Source organism: Vulpes vulpes, chromosome 10 (assembly GCF_048418805.1).
Source record: "Vulpes vulpes isolate BD-2025 chromosome 10, VulVul3, whole genome shotgun sequence".
NCBI lineage: Eukaryota > Metazoa > Chordata > Mammalia > Carnivora > Canidae > Vulpes > Vulpes vulpes.
The window spans coordinates 57,629,819-57,649,286 of record NC_132789.1 but is presented as its reverse complement, the minus strand read 5'-3'; the positions used below and the strand labels follow the sequence as shown (position 1 = coordinate 57,649,286).

General features: G+C 47.7%; 1 protein-coding gene and 1 long non-coding RNA gene across 4 annotated transcripts in view; one reads left to right on the top strand and one right to left on the bottom strand.

The window, feature by feature from the left end:
* LOC112914874 (uncharacterized) overlaps positions 1–11,513 on the bottom strand; it is a 158,018-nt gene extending 146,505 nt beyond the window's left edge. The window contains exons 1-3 of the long non-coding RNA XR_011994881.1: positions 11,432–11,513; positions 9,931–9,999; positions 5,642–5,666 (exon numbers count right to left, since the gene is read on the bottom strand). This is a non-coding gene — a long non-coding RNA (uncharacterized lncRNA). The remainder of the gene's footprint in view (positions 1–5,641; positions 5,667–9,930; positions 10,000–11,431) is intronic.
* Positions 10,246–19,468, top strand: part of E2F7 (E2F transcription factor 7) — a 42,575-nt gene continuing 33,352 nt past the window's right edge. The window contains exons 1-2 of one of the 3 annotated variants that reach the window (XM_072724435.1): positions 10,246–10,327; positions 12,702–12,794. In XM_072724435.1, coding sequence (XP_072580536.1) covers positions 12,702–12,794 — 93 coding nt within the window. In that variant the 5' untranslated portion in view covers positions 10,246–10,327. Of the gene's footprint in view, positions 10,328–10,649; positions 11,428–11,619; positions 11,823–12,701; positions 12,795–19,468 lie in introns of those variants that run through there. The other 2 variants (XM_072724434.1, XM_072724436.1) reach the window with 2 other exon arrangements.

Sequence of the window (19,468 nt, the reverse complement as noted above, 5' to 3'; positions counted from 1 at the left end):
TTCAAGATAAAAAAATATTAATGAGATGCTTTATATTCTTTTTACCCCCCAAAATCCAGTCTGTGTTTTACACTTACAGAACACTTCCATTTTTTAAGTACTCAGGAGCCACACGGGGCACCACACCGGATAATAGAAATCCAGAATATGGTGGACAGCCACCCATCAACCAGGAACATCCACATTTTATTGTTTCATGAGAGAAAAATAAACTTCCTTTGTGTGAATCATCCAAAGGTTTGAGATTCATTCGTTACAGAAACGGATTCTTTGAGGTGGCGTAGAAAATAAAATACTAAAATATAAAGCATTTGGCTTAACATTTAAGTAACAAGTAGCACAAAAGACATGTTTGGGGCCTTGAGGGTGCGGAAAGCAGACTGCTTCTAGATATCAACCAGTAGGAAATAACATCTAAAATGAGCAAAAGTGCCCATTCAGTCATTTTGGATAAGCAGAGGTTTGCAAGGCTAAAACACAAATTGTGTTCCCACCAAGCCTCTTGCTTCAAGGGGCCTCAAGTTAGCCCCATTAAGTTAAGAGAGAAATAAGTATAGGGGCAAGGAGGGGAAGAAATAGAGCGGACTGAAGGATAATTTCTAAGAACTTTGGATGTGGTTACTGGCACATGGAACTAACTAGAAATCCTGGGAATAATGTTTCCAAAGAAATCAAGGGAATCATGTTTCCAAAGAACAGCGATCTGAGCCTTAAAATGCCTGTGACTAAAGCATCCTCCTAGGGACCTCAAATACCCCCAGCAGGACAGAGGCTGTGAAAGCTGTGCTCGCTCCAAGGAAGCTGGATTCCTTACAGCTGATCTCAGCGCCAGAAAGATCCTGGACAAGAAAGAACACCCCGAGGGTAGAGCTCAGGACCACAGCAGCCAGTGAACAAGTTCCTCCCACGCAGCAAACCCCAGTCTAATGAAGGACACCTCTCCCCCGCCCCCCCCACCGCCCCCCACTACCGCCCCGCCACCCCCGGGAAGGGAGCCTGCATAAGGCCCGCCCAGCTGGAGCCCCACAGCTATGGACCAGTTACTGCTACACACCTGCTAGTCCGCCCTTTTCCAAATAAGAGTTTCGGTGTCATCCTCTTCTTGACTCCTCATTTATGGGAGATTTATGGCAGGGGAGCTGGGCAGACAGTTTGCCTCTGAATTCAGAGGTCTCTGAGCCCAAAGAACCTATCGCCCAGAGGACCCGGACCTTGTCCTGGATGTGGCACCTGGGTGGAACGCTGAGTTGGCTCCTTTAGAGGGAGGCCACCCAGGTACTTGGTGGCCAGGTGGCAGTCTGTGCAGAAATAGCTGCTATTTGCTTCTACTCTCTACCCATGGCATTATTGGGGTGCACTATTGGGGTGCAGAACCAGGGATTATAGTCTCAGCTCCCCTTAGGCCCAGTGTATCTGTGTAGCACGCTCTTAAGAGAAAGTGAGTAGAAGTGATACCTGCTTTGTCTACTGTTTCTCCTTCCAATAGCCAGAAACAGAGGTGTCTGGGGACTGTCTAAAGACCGTGCATGCAAATGGAAGGAGCCTGGGTCCAAGAGTTGCCACATCCAGGAACTCTAGTTGGCGTTCAGGGACAACATTGTCAGACTGTTGCCTGAGCGAGATTGACTTCTGTTTTATTAAATCACTGAACCTGTAAAGTTGCTTCGCTAGAGAAGCTTGCAGTGACTTAATTAACGTGCCCTTAAGAGAAGTACAGGAGAGAGCTACACATCTCTAGATGACAAGCATTCCAGGCTAAGGGAGCAGCTCAGTAACGGCGCGGCCGCTGGGCAGCAGAATGCCAAATGTGTCCAAGGATTAGCAAGGAGCTGAGCGTGGCCGAAGCAAAGCAAACACGGGGAAAATTGAAGGTGATAAGATCAGAGTTGTAAAAAAGAGGCCAGATCCTTAAAACCTTGCAGACCAGTGTAAGGACTTTAGCTTTTACTCTGAATGGGTTGGAAAGCCACTGTAGTATTTGGAGAGGAAGAGGGACATGATTTGACATTTTAACTTGGATCACGGTGGCTGAGGCTTAGGAACAAATCGCACGAGGACAACAAATAGAGAACTCAGCTTTGAGACTAGGAAAACAACCCAGGGGAGAGATAGAGGTGGCTTGGATTTGGGAGATTGTGGTGATGGTGGTGGGGGTAGTGGGAATCAGTCGGGGTTTAGTTTCTGGCTGTACCTTTAAGGTGGTACCAAAGGCTCCCTGTCTGAAATTCAGGCATAAACAATATTTATGCTCCTGGGTGGCTGAGATCAGAAAACTACATTGCGCAACAAGAGTATGAATTCGTTTCCAGCAGCTCATAAAGCGCTTGGTGTCCTCTGGAGTGACGAGGGAATAGTATTATCGTCTTGGCACAGGTATTAATAATTAATGTGCGAAAGTAAATGAAACTAACTGAAGGCCTTACGAATGCTCTCTGAGTATCCAGCCCATAAAGAACTCCTCACCGAGGTTTAATGCTATGAAAGCATATGCATCTTCGGTGCCACCTTTTATATTATCCAGGAGATTGTCATTGGCCTTAGAGACAGGTTACTTTGGCTTCTTTCAAGCAGCCAAGTGTGATTGTTCTAAAACAAACACACAAAAATCAGCTACCTCTGAGGTCAGTTTTATAGCCACAAAATTCAGTGAAGCTTCTTCACAGGCTGCCGCATGGAGGTTTCTTTCTTATTTTTGCATTGCAAGTTTAACAAGAAAATCATAAGAGAATAGTGAAAGCAAGATCATTCTTACTATCGTGCAAATTTTAAGTCATCTCTCGCTTTTACATTTGTAATTTTAGCCCTATCCTTGCAACTTGTGGTATCGGCCACCAGTAATATGGTCTTCTCTCCTCTCCTCACATCTCCCAGTCGGGCTTCAGCTGAGCTTGTAATTGTTTCCCTCCTTTAGAGGAGTCACTAGAGAAAAAAAAAGGTAAATCATTTCTATAACTGTATTTTTCCTCGACTAGCAACTTTGCTTGGCTTACACTGACATTGACTAAGGTGAAATCTTTTTGAAATTTTTCATTATTAAAAAAAAAAACACACAAGATTACAAGAAGTTTAGGAAAAGAGCAAACACAAATTACCCTAAGTGGATACTCCAGCATCATGTCACTGTAATTGCAAACATCAATAAAATATTTAACAACCATGAGACAAGTAAAGAAATCATTAAAGTGGAAAAACACATTTCCAGAGTAAATTTCAGCAAGCTTAAGAAAACAGAAGTAGCCACGTGGGAACATAATTAAACAATAAGAAACCCAGTAAAAGTGGGCTTGAACATAGGAAGAAATCCTCCTGGAGTCAAAAGGATAGGCAAAATTTAATTTCATCAGCCAAAAAAAATGTTGAATAACTAAAATAAAGAGGAATTACACACACACACACACACACACACACACACACACGGACACGCACACACAATATTAGACCATTTTGCTATACTGGTGTAGGCCTAAGGGGGAAAAAAATAAAAGCAATAAAATATTTGATATTATTCGCAAAAAACAAAACACACAAGGAGGGGAAAATACTGTTACTTTGCTTACTTAAACTACATAAAGTATAAGATAAAGATTATGTTTTCTTGTGCATAAGGACCTACAACTTTTAAAATAACATTAAGTAGAAGAAACGTAATTTTTTGGCATTCCTTTGGCTATAACACAATCACTCTTGATGAGGCTTTTATAACAGACAACATCTGGAGAAGAGAGAAAGAAAACTTAATTAAAGTATGTCTTTAAAATGTAGACCAGAAGAGTAGGTCCTAATTTGTAGGGCCTGGTAGGTTCCTGTGTGACACGGTGTCATTCTTCAGATGGGTGTTCAGCTGAATATAAGAACAGGACAAAAGTCTCCATTCTGCTGACTCAGAAGCAGCGATTTATTTCGAAGGCCTGCTCTAGATAACCAGTCTCAAGATTTTATTCGTATCTTTTAAATCTTTGACAGGAATAATAACCTAGGGATCCCAAACAATTTTATTGTTGGTCGTGCAAGCTGCTGTTTTCCACATTATTTCTCCTTTTATGAGGAGACTCTCTCTTCCTACCTTGTTAGGAATGGAGGGTCACCTCTCATTCAAGCCTTCCTCCGGGAAGAAGAAACAACTCCTGCCTTGATTCCACTCACATCTGCCCCACTCAACCAAGCCTACCCTGAGCTCTTTCTTCTTGGGGCCTATGTCTTCATAGGCCACACTGATAGACCTATTGGAAAGCTGTGAGGTCATTAGTGACTATGCCTAAGACATGGCCATGTTACTTTGTGACTAAAGGAGTAGAGAGAGCGTCTTGGGAAATATTCATTGAAAGAGACCAGACTTTGGTCCAATCACAATGTCTCTGTCATTGTTGGGTGGAGGGGGTGGGGAAGGAGGAATTAGGAGTATAACATAGTGTCTACAATCCAGATTTGGCCTCCAGCCCGTCCCCATGCTTAGAAAAGGGATAAGAAGTTAAAAAAACAAAAAACCTACCAACAGAGATTGTTCTCACATTCCCTAGTTCAACACAGAGAGGCCCTGGCCTGATATGACTTTGCTAGGGGGTGGGAGGAGAGTGAGAGAGAGCCCCTGAGGCCACCTCCCATATTCCATGCAGCAGCAAGGCCAGTCCTAAAAGCAGTGAAGATCCAGTTCTGGTTTCATGTGATGGCCGCAGTGGCCACACCGATGGAGGCAAAATGGCATCACAGAGAACCCCCGACGTGAGTGCCAATGGCTTTGGCACCTGGAGGTGGTGGCCATGCTCCCTCCCTGGAGATACCTGCTGTCACTCGTCACTTGTAAAGGCAGAAAAAAACCAACATACGGCAGTGGAGGCCTCAGGTATCAGACAAGATTGGAAGGACCTGTTTGAGAATATGTATGACGGGGACTCCCAGAATTCATGGGGAGGCAGGAGGGAGTCTCTGAACAAGGCTATAAAGTTCAGTGTATTATATGAAGTAGTACAGAGAAATTAACCCCATTTTCTTCCCCAGGGATCCGCTGAGCAAAGATGTCTTAATGTGCTACGTGGGCAACGTTGATTAAATGATTACTCTTTCCAGGAACAGTTTACATTTTTAACAGGGACTTCCTGTAGACGGCACATTAACCTCTGTACGTGAACATTTCCCCCTGATTGCTTAGAGAAGACCTGGGCTAATGCATCTCCATTTGAGCTCAGTATTCGACTTCTCTAGTTTTTCCAAGGTGGAAGGCCCTGCATGTGATAAGGTGGCTCCGAGTTAGGAAGGGTAATATCTGTAGTATTTAAACATAAGTTTCTAGTTCTGAGCTGCTAACCCCAAAATTTTCTTTCCACCACCTCCAACCCAACTTCTTTTCAGTGCACAATGGAAAAATCTTTGTGTGGTCCTACAAACGGTTACAATGAATAAATGCTATGAATATAATGCTATTAGGTAAGCGTAGAAAGTACATTTAGCCATTTATTTCTAAGCTTCGAAGAATGAAGGTTACAAAGGTCAGTCTTTGGCCTGATATTTTTTAACATTCTCCTTACTAATGTATGTACATTAAGTAATGTAGTAAGTAGAGATGTGTTCAATTTCATCAAATGTGGAAATAAAAAATGATTTCAGCAATATTCTTATATATCCATACTAAGTGATAAGGACTTACCACCAAACAGTTTTAAGATGATAACCTAAAAAAAAAAAGAAAAGAAAAGAAGATGATAACCTAAGTATCTTTATCTAATAAGTATTTGGAATGAATTGGCAGGTTCAGAGGACTTCCAAATCAGCCCTACCACTTTATTTATTTATTTATTTATTTATTTATTTATTTATTTATTTATTTATTTATTTAATTTATTTATTCATGAAAGACACACAGAGAGAGAGAGAAAGAGGCAGAGACACAGGCAGAGGGAGAAGCAGGCTCCATGCAGGGAGCCCGATGCGGGACTCGATCCCAGGTCTCCAGGATCATGCCCTGGGCTGAAGGCGGCACTAAACCACTGAGCCACCCAGGGATACCCTATTTTTATTTTATTTTTTTAAGATTTATTTTAGAGAGAGAGAGAGAGCAAGCACACGAGCCTGAGGGGCAGAAGGAGAGGGAGGGAGATTCTCAAGTAGACTCCCCAGGGAGCACAGAGCCTGCACAGGGCTCAATCTCAGGACCCTGAGACCACAAACTGAGCCAAAATCAAGAGTCAGCCGCTTAACCAACTGATCCACCCAGGCGCCCCCAGCCCTACCACTTTAAAGAGAAAGCTGGGGCCTAGTAGAGGCAAGACTTTTATTCCACGTTACCCAGCACATTCGCCCAAACTTTGTCTAGAACTTCTCTATTCTTCAAAGCAAATTCTTTCCCTCTCTAAGGCTTTGGAAATTAAGGTGAAGCTTGTCCACCATTTTCTCCAGAATCTCAATTCCAGGGTAATGGTCAATCCCCGTTTTTACTGTCCCACCCACTGCACTCCCTCCAAACCACCACCAACATCCAAATCTGCAGCATAAATGTGGTGTCATGTAAAGGGGGCCCCATTAAATACTCTCCACCATCGCATTGCCAGAAACACCTTACCCAGCTCAAAATTCATCCTGCCTGCCGTGGTCTAGAATGTTTGTTACAGCACGACTCCCTCTCCACATCCTGGCCTACAACATGCACGCCCAACTACACACACACACACACACACACACACATGCACACCAAATAAGCTATCTTTTCATTCAGTGATAACACAAATTACGTGCTCACTAAGGAAAATGACCTTGTTGTACAGTGCGAAAGATGACAAGGAGTCTGTAAAGATAAAGAATGAATTCCTCTGTTCCCTGTGGGACATGTAAGCACAGCTTAGGCACCTCTCTTAGAACAGTTGGACATCTGGATGCAATTTGAGATGGGAGCCATAACTGCCCTTTGGTATTAATATTATCTTTTTTGTTGTTGTTTTTTATTGTTGCTAAGGCTATGAGCAGGAACCAATCATGGATTTATTCTCCTGACATTGTTTATAGTCTGCCTTCTCCAAACTTGCTAGCAGTTAGAGAAACAAATGTATCGCATTCCCAGACCCATGAATGGCTAAAGAGAGGGAGGCCATTTTAAATGAGAGGCCTCAGTATAAGAACTGATAAACTGATCCACTCCTAGAGACTTGAGAATTGCCAGGATGTGAAGCCAACGTCCCTCTGTGGCCTGCATGGACAAAAATCAGTTTCTAATTCCCTTGGTGACTGGACTTTTGAGAACAGATGCTCCACCTAGATGACGGTATTTGCAGGAATGGGAGAAAAGGACAACCATGCGAGAAAGCTGAAATAGTAACTGGACGACAGACTGTCCCATGACATGAATTCTATTTCACTACATTGTATTCTTACTGTGAAATGAAATAAATCTTGGGATTTGGGACCTCAAAAGTATAAAATATTTGCTAGTTTGAGACGTTATGGATTAAGCCCTTTTTTTGAGATTTTGTTTATTTATTCATGAGACACAGGCGGGGGGGAGACACAGGCAGAGGGAGAAGCAGGCTCCATGCAGGGAGCCTGACGTGGGACTCGATCCCAAATCTCCAGGATCACATGATCTGAGCCAAAGGCAGATGCTAAACCACTGAGCCACCCAGGGATCCCAGATTAAGCCTTTTGCACAGAGGAATGTCACATGTCGTCTGTATGTACTCTCTTGATCACAGCTCTTGCTGTTCATCCTTCTGTTATACCTCTACCTTACCCATGAGTTCTCAATGACCACCTCAACTCCTTCCAAAAACCAACGACATAGCCACAAGTCAGTAGGAGTCAGCCCTTTGCAACTCCACACCTCCTCCAAAGGGTGACACACCTGCCGAATCTTCCTCTCTTCATTGATAGCAGAGGATCCATTTCTGAAACCACAGAGTCAGAAGCACTCAAAAAAAAAAAAAAACTGACGAATAAGCATACAACCAGCATGATGGTAAGGAACAAGACACTAGGCATTGAAATTAAAATACACAAGCCCAATTCCAGAGCAGGTAAACTAGAAGTCTCTGGGTGTGGGACTCAGGTCCTGGTATTTTAAAAAATCTTCCCAAGAGATTCTCTCTCTCTCTCTGTTTTAAAGATTTTATTTGTTTGTTTGTTTGTTTGTTTGTTTGAGAGAGAGGGAGAGAGCACAAGTGGGGAGGAGAGGCAGAGGCAGGGAGAGAAGTAGACTCCTTTGTTGAGCAGGGAGCCCAATGTGGGGCTCTATCCCAGGACCCCAGGATCATAACCTGAGCCAAAGGCAGATGCTTACCCAACTGAGCCACCCTGGCAGCAACCCCAAGGGATTCTAAAGCATAGACAGGGCTGAGAACTTGGGAACTACTATCGTGTGGGTACTACAATACTGTTCCAAAGTCAGTGACCTTCCAGGTAGAGCTTATAGAGGTAGAGTCATAAAATCAGCATGAAACCTGGTGTGGGAGTGTTAAAATATGGCCCCAAATTGTTTGACATTTCTTCCATCGAAAGGTAGGGTGCATCAAAAATAAATGCAAAATGGATGAAAGACCTAAATGTGAGATAGGAAACCATCAAAATCCCAGAGGAGAACACAGGCAGCAACCTCTCTGATCTTGGCCATAGCAACTTCTTACCAGACACACCTCACTGGAGGCAAGGGAAACAAAAGCAAAAAATGAACTATTGGTACTTCATCAAGATAAAAAGCTTCTGCACAGTGAAGGAAACAATCAAAAATTAAAGGCAACTTATGGAATAGGAGAAGATACTCGCAAATGACATATCTGATAAAGGGTTTGTATCCAAAATCTATAAAGAACTTACCAAACTCAACACCCGAAAAACAAATAATCCAGTTAAGAAATGGGCAGAAGACATGAATAGACATTTTTCTAAAGAAGACATCCAGATGGCTAACAGACACATGAAAAGATGCTCAACATCGCTCATTATTAGGGAAATACAAATGAAAACCACGATGAGATCCGCCTCACACCTGTCAGAACAGCTAAAATTAACAACACAGGAAACAACAGATGTTGGTGAGGATGCAGAGAAAAGGGAACCCTCTTGCGCTGTTGTGGGAATGCAAGCTGGTGCAGCCGCTCTGGAAGACAGAATGGAGGTTCCTCAAAAAGTTAAAAATAGGACTACCAGCGATCGCACTACTAGGGATTTACCCAAAGGACACGAAAATACAGATTCGCACCCCAATGTTTATAGCAGCATCATCAACAATAGCCAAACTGTGGAAAGAGCCCAAATGTCCATCTGTTCGTTAATGGATAAAGAAGATGTGCTACACACCACACACACACACACACACACACACACACACACACACACACAGAGGAATATTACTCAACCAACAAAAAGAATGAAATCGGGCAGCCCGGATGGCTCAGTGGTTTAGCAATGCCTTTGGCCCAGGGCCTGATTCTGGAGTCCCGGGATCGAGTCCCACATTGGGCTCCCCGCATGGAGCCTGCTTCTCCCTCTGCCTGTGTCTCTGCCTCTCTCTCTCTCTCTCTCTCTCTGTGACTATCATAAATAATAAATAAAAATAAAAAAATAAAACTGATCTATCATTAAAAAAATTTTATTACTATTGTTTTTTTTTCTATAATATTTCCATGTTGGCCTTTTAAATAGGATCTGTTTTTTTTTTTTCTAGGCTGATTTATCAGCAACCTAAACAGAGTACAAAGTGAAGGACTTGACTGAGTGTTCTAAATTCTGCAGATGGTGCATTAAAAAAAAAAAAAATATATATATATATATACATATATATGGGAAGTGAAGAGTGGAGAGCAGAGCACTAGCTACGGAAAGGATAAAGAGAATTATATATATATTTATGTATAAAGAGAAGTAAATGATTTGTAGGGCAGTGTCTGTTAGGTATGCTTTCAAAAGGCTGCCTCAAATCCCAATAGCAGGACATCCTACAACATGACCTACCAGGATTCCTCAAAAGCATGGAGGAGACCGTGTCCCGCCCAGCCTGGCCACTGAAGGTAATGCGGCATCCTGGAACAGACAGTAGGAAACAGGTAAGGAAATGTGAATATCGACCCCAGTTAAGCATAACATGTCATTACCGGTTGATTAATCCCAACAGAAGCACCACACAAATATAAGGCGCTAGTAAGCAGGTACAAGTGGGTGCAGGGGAGATGGGCCCTAGGCCTCCTGTAGTCTCAACCTCACAGGTTTTCAACCTGCAAACCTGAACCTGCGGTAGCAACAGCTCACACACCCCGCCCAGCTGCCTCCGTCCGGGTTCATCTTCCCAAAAAGAAACTAAGGCTAAAAGGCGGAGGCGCTGCTGCGGATCCGGCTTCCCGGGATGGGCTAGGTAAGAAGGCTTTTGGCCCTTCACTACTGGCGACGTTCTTACAAAGGAACACCACCAGAAAACTTTTCAGGATTTACCAAAAAAAAGAAAAAAGTAAAGAAAAAACCAGCTGGTGCGGCTTGCAGTGCAGGGTCCTGGGCTACCCGGCGCGCCATCTGCTCGAGCGGCCCGGCCTGGCAGCCGCGGGGTCCCCCGCGCAGGGCGAGGACGTTCGCCGGGACAGGCCCGGACCAATTCGCCGGCGCCCGGGGGGCGGGGGGGGGGGCGAGGGGGGCAGAGGGGGGGAGGGGGGGCGAGGGGGCAGAGAGGGTGGGGGTGGGGACCCGGGGGCTGGGGGGGCGGGGGAGACCGCCCCGGGGGCGGGGGGATCGTGTTCTCCAAACTCCATCTGGCCGCCCCTCCCGGGCGGTGCCCGCAGTCTCCCAGCGCGGCAAGCCCGGGCAGCCGGCGGGCCTTTTATGCATAACAAAAGCGCCCTCCTCCCCTCCTCTCCTGCGCTCCTCCCCCCTCTGCTCTCCCCCTCCCCTCTTCCCTCCCTCCCCCTCCTCCCCCTGCTCCCCCCTTCTCCTTCCCTCTCCCCCTTCTCTCCTCCTCTCCCTGCTCCCCCTTCCCCTCCTCCCTCTCCTCTCCCCTGCTCTCCCCCTCCCCTCCCCTGCTCTTCCCTTCCCCCTCCCTCCCCCTCCCTCCCCCTGCTCTCCCCCTCCCCCTGCTCTCCCTCCTCTCCTCCCCCTCCCCCTGCTCTCCCCCCTCTCCTCCCCCTCCCCCTGCTCTCCCCCTCTCCTCCCCCTCCCCCTGCTCTCCCCTCTCCTCCCCCTCCCCCTGCTCTCCCCCTCTCCTCCCCCTCCCCCTGCTCTCCCCTCCTGTCCTCCCTCTCCTCCCTCTCTTCCCTTCCCCCCTGCTCTCCCCCTCCCCTCCCTTCCTCTCCTCCTCCCTCTCCTCTGCTCCCTCCTGCTCCTCCCTCTTCTTCTCCCTCTTCTCCTCCCCCCTGCTCTCCGTCCCCTCCCCGTCCCCTCCCGCTGCTCTCTCCCCTTCCCCCTCCCCCGCCCCTCCCCCCTTCCCGCGTCCGCGGCAGGAACGCGCTCGGGGCCCGAGGTTTCCAGGTACCCGGAAGGGGGCGGGGGCGAGGCGGCAGCGCCGGGCGGCGGCGGGCAAGAGGCGCGGCGCGGGGCGCCAAGACCCGGGGGGCGGGGAGCCGGGCCGTGCCGCCTCGCCATTGGCTGGGGCCGCCCGCCGCCCGCCGCCGATTGGAGGGTTCTCAAATTCGGGCTCAAGGCGCCAGAGGAGGTGTTTTCGCGGGGACCGCGGCCGGGGGCTGGAGCGGCGGCGCGGCCGGACGCCGCGGGGGCCCCGCCACTCGGGGCGCTCGGAGCGGGGTCTGCGCGCCTCCCCGCCCGCCCGATGCCGCCGCCCGCCCGCTGACCGCTCGCCGCGCTGCTGCCGCGCCCGCCTGGATCGCGGGGGCCCGGGGGCAGGAGGCCTCCTTCCCACGGTGGGGGTGAGCGGCGGGCGCGGGGGGCACGAGAGGCGCGGAGCCCGCGGGGGGCGGGCGCAGGGTCGCGGGGACCCCGGGGGGGCACGGGGGGCGCAGGGGGCGCGGGAGGCGCAGGGATCGCGGGGGGCACGGGGACCCTGGGGGACGCAGGGACCGCGGGGGGGCGGGGGCGTCGCGGGGACCCTGGGGGGCGCAGGGACCCCGGGGGGCGCAGGGGGGCGCGGGGGTTCGGGGGTTTGCGGGGACCCCGGGACCCACCCGGCGGCCGTCCCGCCTCCCGTGCGGCTGCTGGCGGGGATCGGGGATCGAGGCCTCGCGGCGCGGACCGTCGGGGTTCCAGCCCCCCTCCCGCGGAGCCCTGAAAGGGACTGGCCTTCCCTGCCATCTGAGGGGCTCGTTGCGCCCCTTGATCCTGGGGTTTGCTCGGGGGCCGGGAACGGGCTGCGGTGAAGCCCGGTGGGTTCCCGGCTGCTCAGGTTCCCTCCCCGCCCCCCATTCAAAACCCCCCTCGGAGCCGGATTCCTCCCAGTTCTTTGCGCCAAAATTAACTGACCCAGGAGACCCTGTACTTTCTGACAGATCTGCCCTACACTCTCCGGACTTGGTAACTTTGTTTTGTGCTGTTGCTTTTCCTAAAAAAAAAAAAAAAAAATCGCATTTTTGTCGATTTTTTTTTCATCCCAGGTTTTTAAGTAATTTCCCAGCGCACTTTAAATGTTCGTGTTCATTCATGTGCTTCAGAGTTGGGGGGGGGGGGCGGCTTTACTCCTGGGAAGGTGTGAAGTTCACGTTCATGAGCAAGTAACAAAGAGGTATCTTTTTTTTTTGGAGGAGAAAACATCTGATTGTAAGATCATTCTGTAATGTAATTGTGCATTTCAGATGGAGGTAAACTGTTTAACCCTAAAAGACCTGATCAACCCCAGGCAGTCCAGACTAGATTTTGCAATCGAAGATGGGGACAATGCGCAAAAGGTAAGTGCACTTAACAACCTTAAAGCTCTAACGTATTTAGGATGGCGATGTCGAATTCAATGAAGTGTTCCAGCGTGCCATTTGTACTTGCCTTTTAAACATCATAATTTCGATGAACGTTATAGAAATGTATTTTTTTTTAAAGGTTTTATTTATTTATTCATGAGAGACACACAGAGAGGCAGAGACACAGGCAGAGGGAGAAGCAGGCTCCATGCAGGAAGCCCGACGTGGGACTGGATCCCTGGACTCCAGGTTCACACGCTGGGCGGAAGGGGGCGCTAAACCGCTGAGCCACCCAGGCTGCCCAGAAATTACTTTTTTAAAAAATGGAGGCATCCAAACCATTATTGTTGAGTTTCTCACTCATTGTGCAGTGGGAAGAGGCTAAGTTAGATGTAATGTTGGAACCAGTTTATATGAATCGAAGATGTGCTGCAATCAAAAGTTTATAATACTTAGAGTTGTCAAGAGTGGAATTAGGTAATGCTGTGCAGGAATGGTAGAAGCCTCAGTTCCCAAGAAAATAGACCTTATACTGTAGATGCTGGATTGTGAAAGTGCTGTGAAATGTTCTTCGCACCGATGAACCAGCACCTAGCGGCTGTTCCATTCACCCAAAATTATGACCTGTGCCCTTCTTTGATATATAGGGAGATAAAATGACTTAGCTCACTAGCATACTCTGAATATTCAACGGTGCTCCTGCTGGTTTTGTACTAAGCCTTTCCCTCCCTTTTTGTATCCCTTGTGATTTTTAAGACCTTGGTTGTGCCTTCAAGAAACATAATGAAATAAAGTGGCCATAGTAATGTCCAAACTGTCACCATATCGGCTGCACTCACCAGCCAGTGCCCTACTGAAAAGGTGAATGTGTAAGCTCGTTAGTGAATGTGTAAGCATTTTTAGGCAGAAGTCAAGTAGATAAATCCAGAAACTTTGGATACAAATAGGAGCATAGCAACTTACTTCGGCATTGAACTTCTCTGGGTTCCTGGTATTATTTTCAGGTTTAGTATCAGTAGTGAAACTGCCAGGTTGCAAAGTACCTGTTATGTGGACCTTTGAAGAATGCTTGACAGCTGATAACTTTGGATAGGTGTGCTGTTGTATGTTTTTTGTAGATTTCTATTCCTAGCACTCAAAAATTTTTTCTTAGGAAAAGAAGTATACCGGAACATTACTGTTCTCAAGAGGACTTTCTAAAAATGACCTATAAGCCGTGTGAGGATGGAAATACCCAGACTTTGAAATGTATAATCAAAGTTTTGGCTTTGGGAGTTTCAGAGCTAAACTCTTTGTTTTCTTCTATAATTTGGATGGGACAGCCTTGAAGGAATGTGTATACATTTATATAAAGCCTGAGTCAGTGTCCACTTCTTTACTTCTGGGTCAGTGATTTTTTATTAAGTGCCTTCCACAAGGGCACTCTACTCTAGTTAGCATCAGTGAGTGCTATGTCCCCTTGAACTTTGACAGTTTAATGCTTGTAGAGAGAAACTCAAATTGCTCAAAAGAGATCGGAAAAGCAGTTAAAATGTCTGAAATGGAATGTATGAGCAGGGATTATTTCACCTCTCAAAGAGAAGGCAAGGGATGAGAACAGTGCTTCTGTCCAGATATTGGGGGGCATGGGTTGTCTCCTTTTTACTTTGCTATATAGTGAAGGAAGGAGGATTTTAGGGATGGTGAGAACATGGGATTTGCAGTAACATAGATCTGGGTTTGATTTCCCGCTCTGCCATTTATTAGCTCCATAATCTCGAACTAATGTTTTTTTTCGGTCACTCAGTAAATATTGATGTTCCAGGTGCTGGGATACAGTGGTTTAGGTTGCCTCACCTCTCTCAAGCCTGTTTTTTCCTTCTGTAAATCAGAGCTAATAAATAGCACCTCCCTCTTCAGGTGTTTGTAAAGCACCCAGGAATACACACTGTTGGCGCTGTCCTCGGTGGTACTGACAACTCAGAGACAAACACGTAGGCCCCTGCTCTCACTTCCCTGGGAGACTTTCAGGGTCTCAGTTGCAAAACTAACCAACTGATTGGTAAGTGCCATCATAGGACCAGGGGCAAAATGTTTGGCAAAATGAAGAAGGACGAAATAAATTCACAGGGAACCTGGGGAGATTTGGGAAGCTTCACAGCAGAGGTAACATCTGGACTAAGCCTCAATGGCTGAGGATGTTCAACCTACAAAAAAACAAGAGTGAGCGAGATGGAGATGGAAGGCAGAGGAAATAGCATGAGGTGTAGGTATTCAAGAAATGTTCAAGATATTCAGTGGCCAGAAGCTAGTCGTGCTGAAGTGCTCCTTTGAAACCCTCTGAGAGATGCCTGGTACAGCGTTTTATGGGTCAGCTGGCATTTAAAGGAATTCTTTTTCCTGACTTTCTGCATGTTGGTCAACAATTCTGAGTACTGTATTATGCATGCATCTGCTTGCTACTTGAGAATTTTTTTAAACATGTAAGAGTTTTCAATCACCCAAATCTATAGAACCTGGTTATGAGATAATAAACAGACTCTCCTCTTAAGTTATTTATGGCTCATTTAGGGAGGCCAAAGGAAGAAAATGGATGGTTTGCACACATGGGTGAGCAATAAGGATTGAGCTGTTGGGGTGCTTTGGGAAGGAGATAACAGCTCAACAAGCCAGGGCTTGAAGAAATGAAAGCTAACTTAGGCAAGTGGACAGGAGGGGAACCAGTAAGAAGTAGAAATGAGCAAGTACATTTGGGGACAGTGGCCAGACTTGGTGAGCACTGGTTTTCTTTGAAGGTCATTCACCACTTTTAAGAGTGATGAAGAAAAAAGATGTTTGATTTGAAATATGTGTTTGTACCTGTGGGATTATAGGTAGATAAATACGTGCAGGAGGCATTGGTTGCCTGGTTTTAGAATTCATGAGAGGTCCTAGCCAGATACAAATGTGGGAATGGCCAAATACAGGTTGGTTTTATTTAGTTTTTAAATTCTTTTTAAATATATTTTTTTAATTTATTGGGATGCCTGGGTGGCTCAGCAGCTGAGCGGCTGCCTTTGGCTCAGGGCATGATCCCAGAGTCCCGAGATCGAGTCCCGCATCAGGCTCCCTGCATGGAGTCTGCTTCTCCCTCTGCCTGTGTCTCTGCCTCTCTCTCTCTCTCTTCTGTGTGTCTCATGAATAAATAAATAAAATCTTTAAAAAAGATCTTTTATTTATTCATTGGAGAGAGAGCACAAGCGAGAAAGTGAGCAGGGGCAGAGGGAGAGGGAGAGGCAGACTCCCCACTGAGCAGGGTACCTGATGCAGGGTTCGGTCCCAGGACCCCGGGATCATGCCCGGAGCTGAAGGCAGACACTTAACCGACAGCCACCCAGGTGCCCCATACAGCTTGGTTTCAGAGCCATGTATGTGAGCGTGGGTAAACTATCCCAGAGAGCGCGAACAGAGAAGAGTGGAGGGCGGAGGCTGTAAGAGTGGAAGAAGAGGAACCAAGGAAGGAGACTGAGAAGAAGCAGTCAGAGAAGTGGGAAGAGAACCAAGAGAGAAAGTGTGCCATTTCCGAAGGGCTGCGTGTTTGTAGAGCACAAGGTCAGCAGTCACTGCGGTGAGGTTAAGTGAGGAATCGCGCTATTGATTTGGCAAGTGAGAGTGGGCTGGGTGAGAGCAGTGGAGCAGAACGGCCTGGTGGTTGAGGAACCCCTGGGAGATGGGCAGGAGAAAGCCCTTGGTGTGGATTACCCATTCTAGAACGTGCTCTGATTGGAAGGAGAGTAGTTGTCTGATAGCTAGCAGGAGGCCTTCCTAACATGCGGTCTTCGCAGCGAGCCCCGAGCCATCGGTGGGGTTTCAGCAGATAGTGGACAAGGTAATGGGGTAGGGCAGGTTCGAAGAAAAGCAAGTGTGCCGTGGGCACGTGCGGAATGGGCTCAATCGAGATGGACCTGGAAGAGCAGCTGGCCAAATGTCGCCAAGGGCCTGGACAAGGCTGACAGCTGGATGTGCTCCTTGAGGGGCCGGGATCAAAGCTGTGTGAGACACCCGGGCCGGGCCGTCCCAAGTGCAGAGCCCACGGCCCTGGATGCCAGGCCCAGGCGCGATGCTGACCGCGAGGTACAGGCCGCCCTCGCCGTGGTGCCCAGTGCCGTGCCTGGGGCGCCCGGGGGTGGGAGGGGCGGTGGGAGCACGCAGATCCGCAGCACCGCCTCCGGGGGGCTAGCACATCACCCCACTGCCATCTAGGATGACCCGCACAGTCCTTCCTGCGTCGGGCCAGGGGCCAGGGGTCCGGCCTTTCCGTCACTGCTGCCTTTGCCGGCATCATGACAGGCCAGGCCCCCCAGAGGCTGTGATCCTGGAGGAGTCGCCCTCTCAGCCCAGAGCCTCCGGCAAGGGCTGCCTATCAGCCTCCCTTCGGTGGCCGGGGAAGGAGTCCTGGATCCCCAAGGAGATCTCCGTGCATCCCTGTGGCCACCGATGGCGGGCCGGCCTTGCTGGAACCCTCGCTTCAGCTGGGACCCCTTCTTTTATTGATAGGGAGACTTGGGCCCAGACAGAACACACAATGGGTCCCGTATCAAAAAGACACAGAGCTGAGATAAAAACCACGTTTCCAAATTCTGATTCCCTTCCCACTTACTCATGGGGTCAGGACTGCGTTAGCCAGACAGGTGCAGCAGGGTGCACTTGAGTGCAGTGGCCTTTCTGCCCATCTGAGATCTCAGAATGCAAATCTGGGTGGCATTTTTTTTTTCTTTTGATGTGGAGGTGTGGTCAATCACAACCTCGCAGGTAACCTAACTGCCCTCCTGCTTTAAGTTTTACTTAAACTGCAGTGAAAATATATCGAAGTGTTGGAGGAAGTAATCCACCTAAAGTGTTCCTCTGTAGGGAAAAAGCAGGAGCTCCTCATTCCTATGAGTAGAGGCAGGCACCCTAGAGGCAGTGCAGGAGGAGGGTGGGTCTGTCCACCTCCAGAGCCGGGGCCACACCCTCTGCCACAGAGATATTTTTTGGAAAACTGGTTTATCAAGGCATGATGTCCTTTCAGCATCTGTAAGGGGAAAGGCACTGGGCCAAAAATTGTGAGGAATGAGACCTGTGGAACTTGCTCCCCGACCTCCAGAACTGCACGGTCTCATTAGTGAGTCAAGGTACGCACCAAAGAAAGTTAAATGGCCAAGTGACGTGCTGCATTGCATTAGCTCTGAGTGCCAGAATGAACAGTAATAAAGAAGGGAGGGAGGGGAGCAGGGAACAGCTGAGTTTTATTGAGAGCTCACTATAAGCCAGGAATTACTCTAATTACCCTCGACGTTGGTATTTTTATGAACTTCATTTCCAGTTGAGAGAATTAAGATACAGTGAAGACAAGCAGCTTGCCCACGCTCCCGCTGCTGATAGGTGGCAGAGGCAGGTAAGCTGGGCCCAGAGCCTGCATGCAGAACTACTTCCCCATACCACCTCTCTGTAGGTGCCAGTGGGGATCAGTGGCCTGCTGGGTGCCTTTTGTTGGAGCTGTGATGATGACCTCCCAGTGTGCACCCAGGACAAGATCATTTCTAGATGCAGGATTTCAGAAACCTGCTGTCAGCTGTTTCTTGCTTACCAATGACTTTTATACTGAATGAAGGTCATATGTGACCTTGGCAAGTTACTTTTCTGTGCCTCAGTGTCTTCATCTGTAGGCTAGAAAAATAATAGCAGCTAGATCACAGGATTGGATGAGGAGCTAATAGATGGAGAGTGCATAAAATGGATAATAAACACTCAATACCTTCCCTTCAGAGTTCCCTTATAGAAGACTTCATCAGAATTGCACACTAGGAGGGACGTGTCAAAAGATATGCATAGAAGCAGTGCTGGCTGCTTACTGCTGCTGGGGTGGGAAATCATCACCCCCATCCCACCTCCCTTCTTTCCAGTGACACCAGGGCAGAGCCTCACCGTGGCCAGCTGGCAGCTTCTGCTGATCCAAGTAACCATGAACTCTTGCCTGGAGGTGAATTCTGCTACAGAAAGCAGAGTCTTTTCTGTTTTCAAATGACAAATCCTTATTTTAGGGGGAAGAAGCTTGTTTTCATTACTTGGTAGTTCCAAATGTAGCTTTCATATACTTAACTCCTTGATAGTGGACTAAAGGACATAATGGATGCATCGTTGAGCTTTTCTTCTAATTATCTAAGATGGTCTACTCAAAGTGTGGTCTGAGGGCTTTGGGCTAGTCCACAAACTATTGCTAAACTGCAAAAAAGTAAGAACAGAACTTGAGAGTCAAGCAGTTAGAAAGCTCTGTAGCGATTTGATTTTGCCCCGTATGGTATCAAAGCCTATGATCAGTGGTCTCTTCCTGTTGAACAGGCGTAGATTGTTCGACCAACTCAAATGGAGACTCACAAGTGGTGGAAGTTGCAAATGAGTCCTGTGAAGTTAAACCATGTATCCGTATGTGGGAGTTTGGAAATAAAAAACCCTGGTCCTTCACCATGGACAGTTCGGAAGCTCTGCTCTAGGGAAATAATAGCCCTCCTGGTTGGTTTGAAATGTGGCATTTTGTTGGATACTTTTCGGTAGATCCTGCTACTAATTGCTATATTAGCCCCGCTGAACTACAAAAGCATAGTTGTACTGCACTAGTTAGTGCAAACTTGTAAATAAAGGAGCAATATGGACTCAACTCACAGTTGCCC